Source organism: Buceros rhinoceros, unplaced genomic scaffold (genome assembly GCF_000710305.1).
Source record: "Buceros rhinoceros silvestris isolate BGI_N320 unplaced genomic scaffold, ASM71030v1 scaffold15546, whole genome shotgun sequence".
NCBI classification, from domain to species: domain Eukaryota; kingdom Metazoa; phylum Chordata; class Aves; order Bucerotiformes; family Bucerotidae; genus Buceros; species Buceros rhinoceros.
The window spans coordinates 11,420-19,407 of NW_010419445.1; the positions used below are offsets into that span (position 1 = coordinate 11,420).

The 7,988-nt window shown below is 44.4% G+C and overlaps 1 protein-coding gene across 1 annotated transcript; it reads left to right on the top strand.

Moving 5' to 3' along the window:
- Positions 1-1,510: 1,510 nt before the first annotated feature.
- DCUN1D3 (DCN1, defective in cullin neddylation 1, domain containing 3) lies at positions 1,511-4,524 on the top strand. Its single transcript, XM_010138925.1, has 2 exons — positions 1,511-1,941; positions 3,817-4,524. Exons 1-2 carry the CDS (start codon positions 1,511-1,513, stop codon positions 4,298-4,300), a joined length of 915 nt encoding a protein of 304 aa, XP_010137227.1. The 3' UTR covers positions 4,301-4,524.
- The last annotated feature ends 3,464 nt before the right edge of the window (positions 4,525-7,988 follow it).

Below are 7,988 nucleotides of genomic sequence, written 5' to 3' on the forward strand. Positions count from 1 at the left end.
TTGTGTTGGCGGTTGAGGTTTTACTGGCAAAAATGTTTTTTTTTTTTTTTTCCTTATGAAACTGCATGTGTGCTATTTTGCCAAAGCAGGTGTGATAGCTGGGAGACTTATGTTTGTAATCCTAATATCTGGAGAATTCATCTGCACTTGGTTCCAGTTTAAAACAGGGGTTTGGTCTTGGAACGACTTTACCCAAGAAAAAATACAGAAAACCTGACATGATAGCTACGGTATATCTTCATTTTTAGTTTTTATCTCTTTTCTTTCTTGTTCTAATTCCATAACCTGGAGCAGTAAATAAAGACAAGGCAAACGCAATTTTTGCGTTTGAGGCTCTTGCCTAACTGACAGCAGAGATGAAATGCAAGTAAGTGGGTAAAGGAGGAATGTGATAAGCACTTGCGTTCTTGGAGTTGATGTTTCTGAGAAATGGACTGTCCGTGGCGTGGCTGTGCGCTCATAGGATAGTGTCAGAGTGTTTGGTTTTAATACGGAAAATTTAATAAACCTTTTCTGTTGGTAAAATATCTTTTCCAAATATATAAGTCTTTAACATTGTGACTGATAAATACAGAACGTGATGAAATCATTCTGGCATTTTAGTTTTTATTTTATTTAAAAAACAACTGGAATTACTACTGCTTATCTGCGTGTGTGTCTGCCTGACAAGCTCTCATTAAGAAAGCCCCCTCCCCCGTCTGTCCCCTTACCTGAAGGGAGGAGCCCTCTGAAAACAATAATTCCTGAGCATCAGCTTGCAAGAACAGTGAGCGTTGCCTCCTTCCTGCAAGGAAGGTGTATGTTTTTTTAAAAAAAATCTAGATTCCAAACTCTGGTTAAAACAACAAACCCACAGCTCCCCCTTCTTTCCCCCTTCCCCCCAAAATACCCCACCCAACCCCAAAGACCCCCAAGCCCCTTGGCCCATTTGCTGAAGGTACGGTGTAAATCTGGTGCTGAAGTCCCTGCCAGGTTGTGCCACCGGTGTGTGCCCCTGCGCCCCCGCTTTGTTTCAGTGTTTTATACTCTATATATAAACTGTGGGGATACTTTTGAAAACCGTTTCCTTTTAAAATACTTCTGGGTTAGACTAGTCTGTCTTGGTGAAGCCTGTACATGAATCAACCTCTTTGTAACCTATGTTACAGTAAGAATTTTAGGAATTTCCTTTATTAGGACCCGTTAGTATACTGCAGCCACTGAGTGAGCTGCATTGATTTCTAGGTAAAACAGCTTGAAATTACTGAAATTTATGGCATGTGTCAACCTTCTGTACACTGCTCCTTTTCAGTACGCGCAGCTTAAATATCCTGAAGTCGGTCTCTTGCTGGTGAATGTTATCCCACATTTCATACTTAAAATATTCTTTGCAGAGAAACAGCAGTTTGACTCTGAAACTGTTTTTCAGGTTAGTTGACTGCCGCTAATGGCATGGTGAGATGTGCTGAAGAGCAGCCGCGAGGGTGTCCGACGGCGAGGGGACTGCTCCAGAAGCTGGGCTGGCACCATCATGGGCCAGTGCGTCACGAAGTGCAAGAACCCTTCTTCTACCCTTGGCAGCAAGAACGGGGAAAGGGAGTCTGGCGGCAAGTCGCACAGTAAGAGAAGCGCGGTCCACAAGGACGACCATGGTTCAGCTTGCGGCAAGTCTTCAGGAGATATTCTTGTGAATGGCACAAAGAAAACGGACGCTGCTGTAGAGTCCAGCCAGCCTCCAGCCTTTTCTGGAGATACAAAGAAAGACTCTGTTTCCAGTGCGGAAGAATCTTCGCTCCAAAGGATCGGGGAGTTATTCAGGAGGTATAAGGATGAACGGGAAGATGCCATACTGGAAGAAGGAATGGAACGATTTTGCAATGACCTCTGTGTTGATCCCACTGAATTTAAAGTGCTAGTTTTGGCTTGGAAATTCCAGGCTGCTACCATGTGCAAATTTACAAGGTTAGTTCTTGTAGAACTTGTAATTATTTTCATACGTTGAAGTATATCCTGTCATCTGTATGGTGGAGAGACAGCCTCATTAGCTTCACATACTTATTTCTTCTAACACGTGCCTTTTGATCAGATTAATTCCTACCACTGCAGAAGGTGAGGTATTGTCCTCTTTAGCCTTCCCCGCACGGTGGGTCTCAGAACCATGAGTGTGGGTTTGGACCTTGTACTGCTAGTGCTGCACAGCCTAGTGAGATTCTGCAGACATCCGTTTATTCTTGATTTACCAAAAGCAGTGTTACTGTATCCAGCATTATCTGGGTGATGAGATTGGACACTGAAATTAATTTTCGCTTTGCAGTAATGTGCGATTCCTTAGTAATTGCTGCCGGCTCGGATATCGTTCTGTGAAAGAATGGCAGACTGCTGCCCAAGAATTGTTCTGCCCAACCGGTGTTCCACTTCGTGTCTTTTCCCAAGAGTAAAACAGAGAGGGAAGGAAGGACAAGGGTTTGTTACACTAGTAGCTGTTTTTCATACTGGCTGATACTTAAATTGCTCTCTGTCTTCTGGACAAGGGGCTCAGTCAGCGCGCTTATAGCATGTGCGATGCTTACAGGAAAGAACAGAATGGCTAAAGCTTACCAGTGTCCAGGTAAGAGCAAGTAAAGGCTTCCTACAGGGGCTTGCTGCGGGAGAACACATTTTTTATTTTTTGCTCTGTCTAGATTGGTTTGAGTCATGCTGCCTATTTTGACTTCTAAATTTTAAAATTACTGTTCTGAGCCTTGAACCAAGCCTCTGCTGTGCACTGGGCACAGCTTCTCCAGCATCTTCGGAGTCTTTGTGGACATGGGTGTGTGTCAAACGCGTAAGTTACTCTGGAACGCAGATGTGGATTTACTGGAGGCTGATGGTGCGGGTATTTGCGGTATTGACGGTAAAGGAATTGCGAGTAGTGTCTGTGATTCTGCACAACCACAGTGGGATTTACTAACATTGTTTTGACTTTCTTGGAGAGGGCCAGTCTGGTGGCGAGAGGTTACCTTGGTTTAAGGGCACGCCCCAGGATATGGGTGCTGATCGACTCCTTCCAGCACGGAAACCAGTGAAGCCGCCTGTTCTCCTGAGCGCTGCCCCATCTCCTGCCTCCCCTCCAGCCTGTCCCCCATCAGAGTCCGTTGGCTTTGGTTAATATCGAATGGTTACAACGCTTGTTCAGAGCTAACGAGATATCCACTTGGCCAGATTATTAGTCAGCTAAGTAGTACAGAGCTGGCGCTTCGAGCAGGGTTTATACGCTGTGTTGCACGATGCCGTGCTGTCTTCCACTCTCCCGACAGGTGCCTTGCTGACCGTCACCGCTGGCACCCTTTTTATTTTGCAGGCTGGAAGAACAACTAAAAACCCACAGGAAAGCCACCAGTGAACTGCCTTGTCCCTTGAGAGCAGCTCGCCAGAGCACGGGCACTTAGACGTGGGCAGTAGTGAAATCAAGCCAGTTGATATATGGCGCTTCAGTGCGTAAATGTGGTATTTTCAAACATTTGGCGTTTCTTCTGTGGTAAATTTTATTCACTTTTTAATGTGACGGGCACTGGATGTGGTAGTATCGAGTAGGCAGAAAGATCTTTCAAGTGCCAGCAGTGCCCAGCAGATGTGAGGGGCGTGTGTGGTTCCCCAGGCCACGAGGAACCTCTCGGGAATGTCTCTACCCAGCAGCTGCTGTTGCCAGAACCTTTGTGCCGCCTGGGCTGAGAGTACACCTTGTCTCGTCCGGATCCCCCTCTGCTGGTCCGGTGTAGCTGAATGGAGACGGGAAGCGTTCAGCACGTGTGGTCAGGGGGAAGAGCTCGCACTAATTTCTCTTCTCTTGCTTAATAGGAAGGAGTTCTTTGAAGGCTGCAAAGCAATAAACGCAGACAGCATCGATGGCATTTGTGCAAGGTTCCCCAGCCTCTTAACCGAAGCCAAGCAGGAAGATAAATTCAAGGATCTCTATCGTTTCACCTTCCAGTTTGGCCTGGACTCTGAAGAGGGACAGAGGTCGCTACATCGGGAAATAGCCATTGCCCTTTGGAAATTAGTCTTCACCCAAAACAAGCCCCCCATTTTGGACCAGTGGTTACACTTCCTAGTCGAGAACCCCTCAGGAATTAAGGGAATCTCCCGGGACACGTGGAACATGTTTCTAAATTTTACTCAGGTGATTGGACCGGACCTTAGCAACTACAGCGAGGACGAGGCCTGGCCGAGTCTCTTCGATACCTTTGTGGAGTGGGAAATGGAGCGAAGGAAAAAAGAGGAGGAAACCAAACGCGTTACGTCCTCGGACACAGAGGGCCTGTGCGAGGACGAACAGACTTAGCGGCGCGGAAGCAGCAGTGACGAAAGCAACCTGTTGCCCTTCATGAAATGTAAACTCTGGATGTTTCCGGAAATTACCGAGGCTCCAGATTTTTCTACTTTACACCTTTTTCTGCCTTGTCTTTGAAAGGGCTCTAAAATGCTGTTTCATGTTTTAGGCACTTTCTTAATTTTGGTTATTCCTTTTACTCTTGCCCTGAAATATTTGACCCTGGCTACAAGTTAAGCATTCTGGGTTGTTTTTTTTTTTTAAGACTTCAGATTAGTATAAGTAAGTCTGATATTTCTTGCACAATGTAGATCTTTTTAGTTAGGTTAAATTAACATTGCTAAATTATACAGTGCCAGATTAAGTTTTTCATACTACATCTGTCAGGGCAGGTCTGTACTGTGTGTAGTGCTGTTTACATTGTTGAAATTTTAGGCTGTAATAATTTTAAGGTTTTATACCAAGACGAACAGCAGTGTTAACTGTTAACTATAAATGCATTAATCCCCCAGTAATAAGGCTCTACAAAACGACACAAGCAGCAGCTTTTTGTAATATGGCTAATGCCCGTTTTGAGCTAACTCTTAGCGAATGAGTCCAGACCATTCCTCTTTTGGGAGTTTCAAACAAAATGTTGGGATTGTTTTATAAAATTACTGTACCTGTCAGTCAACTGAGTGGTGGATGGCCATTTGTATCTGAATCTCTTACACATCACGTAATAAAAGAGCAGTACTACCTCAGTTTTATTGAAAGTGGACTTCTTGATGGACTTCCATTTTCTCTGGAAGTTGTATTTTTGTGGTTACATGAGAATATTTTTACTTGACTAAAAGAACCAAAGGTTCTGCTTCTTAAGTTTGCTAAACATTGACAGAAGCAACACACAAACCCTAAGTCTTCAAGGAAAACTGTGGTATAATTCTGCTTTAATTTGTTTGATTTATACCTGAAGTATTCTCTTACTTGTCTGGCAAGCACAGTACTTCTCTGTAAGGAACTATCTTTTGCATTAATATTGACGAACCAATTTTTTAAAACTCTGTTGAATTGCGAAATCACAGTTAGTACTCCACACTTTCTGGAGCAACAATATTGGCATCTGACGACAAGGTGAATTCTCACTGTGTTCTCAACGACAACAGGGCAGATGAGTCGTTTTTAGACTGATTTGATAATATTTGGATAGGAGTCAATTTACATTTTACAATGCCTGTATTTGGGAATATTTGCCTGTTGAAACTGTTGTGACTTAAAGGGAGTTTTATTAACACTGGTTGAAACTTTTTTGGTTACTGATGCTACCTTTTTTTAATTATAATATGTCAACTTTTTTACAGCTTTTGGTAAAAGGGACAATTGCCAAGGCTTTCTATAGAGCTAAGTACTGGCTGTGTGAATTTGATACGCTTCCATCACACACTTTTCGTTTTCAGAGCTGCATTTTGGGATCATAAAATGGCTTCAATTAAAAAACAAAAACCAAACCAAAACCCCCCCTGGACAGTCATCCATGGCTCCTAACGGCTTTTGAGATGCAAGGGTTTGAGAGCTAAAGGGAGCCAGATTTTAAGTGGCGAGCCTGTCGCTAGAGCCAGGCTGGCACGCTTTGCTCATCCGCTGTTCCCCAGTGGGGTTGGCAGAGAGAGGAGGAAGATCTGCCGGCATCCTGCCACGGGCTTTGCTGGTGCGCAGCCTGTGGGATGGGATCCGAGGTCATAAATCACGAACAAAGTGTGGGTATTGAGAGCTGTTTAAAAACAAACCCGTGAGCCACAGATAGCATCTCTGTCATCTCATAAAATGAGTCTGGTCCATGCTGCTTCTGCAGGCTCTTGCTAGGAGACGTGTGAAGCTGCGGAAAACAAACGTAGTTGTTCTAGAGTCTGTCCCTGTGCTTGCAGGAGGGGAGCCCTGAACTTCTGTACTATGGGTAAATGCACCCAAAACTCTGTTCTTGCTACTGTAACCTTCCAAGCTAGCTTGGCACAAGCACCGTTTGGCAGCAAAACCTTATTCCGATTTGGTGAACAAAGCAGGGCAAAGCCCTTGTGCTGGTACAATTGAGTTTATGGTAAGACTTTTGCTGGTGCTGTAATTTGGAGGAAAAAACCTCACCACCACCACCAAAAAGATTCCCCAACCAAGGCTGCTATGTTAGCAGAAGTTCCACATGGAGACTGACCGATAGTAAATGAGGGCTGTATTTCTATTTGAGAGAACTCATTCATTCAGCTATTAAATGCTTTGTTCATATTTTTTTTCCTAAGGGAAATTTAAAATGTCCAGTGTGTGACAACCTAATTATTCTAATGTTGAGCCAGCACGTACCCACGCACGCAGGATCGTGGCAGTGGCTGCTGCTGGTTTACACGCTCAACAGCAGCAGCTCCAGCGGATGAGGGACGGGGCTCTGTAAGGAAGGTGTTTATCTTGTGGTCTGAATGTGGGTAGCAGTAAGGAAGTCAGTCTGTGGCGCATCAAGGCTGAGCCATTTTAGCGTATCAAATGTCTTACGGCTTCTGTTTAAAGACGGTGGTGGTGAATATACAGGAAGAGAAAATCTTATTTCCTGTTGGGGAAAGGATCTACAGTTCTCAGTGGCTGAAGTCCCGGGCTTTGGTAGCTGAGGACAGCCTTGCTCTTGTGCAGCTGCGCTCAGCCTTGCAGGAGCAACTCCACCCCTGGGGCAGGCGGCTCGTGAAAACAGCCAAATGATCTACCTAGTGAAGTACCGCTTGGTTTTAGCCTAACTTCATCTTTTTAATTACCATTTACAGAATGCAAACCAGACCTGTGTCACTTAAACTCCTGATCCAGGAGCTGAAGGTGCAACTCCTTGGCAGTGCTGAAAGAGAGAGAGGGCGTCAGACCATCCCTTGGATTGTCCGGTGACTTTATGATGTGAAAGAGAATAGCCCGTGCTCTGTGAGGCTGGTGTGGGGGTTGGTATGTGTTTCTGAGAAATCTTTAACAATATTGGAGCCTCTGAAAATATCCTTGTTAAACTGTGAATATCTGTGGAACAGGCCAAATACATTCACTCTTCATTTTTATATAGTTTAAGTCTTTATTGTCTAGGGCACAGGACTGCAGTGAGCAGTGATGCTGATGAGCTCCTTGAAACCATTGCAACTATTTAATTTTTTTTAGAGTATGCATTAGAAAACTTTATGCATGTAGTGAATATGCTGCAACTTGGGATAAGTAACTATAGATAACTGTATAGATAGTTATAGTAATATACTGGAAAACTGGTCTGACATCCACACGCTGTGGCATTTTATTGCCTTCCCTAATACGCAAAGAAATACAACTCCTGGGAACTTTAGTCCCTAGTAATACAACACTGACCACCTGCACCGTAGTTTGCAACACCTTAAATATTTGGCTCCCAGCTCCACTGGAGGCTCAGTTGTGTGAATTTGTACTTGTGTTGGTGCATTTCTGAGGTCAAAGGCTATTTATTGATTCAAGGAGGGATTTGAGAGATGCTGGCCATAAACCAGGACCGAGGAGATGAACTGAAATTGAAAGCTGAATTGTGAGTTTACCTGCTGCTGGTGCTATTCTCCATGGAGAATGACAGCTTTTTAATACTGTGCAATCGTAACGAAAGAACCGCAGGAACATTAACGAAGGTGTGGCAGGTGGCGTAAAATCAGAGCTGAAGCCTGTGGCAGCTTGGTCTGCTGAGCGC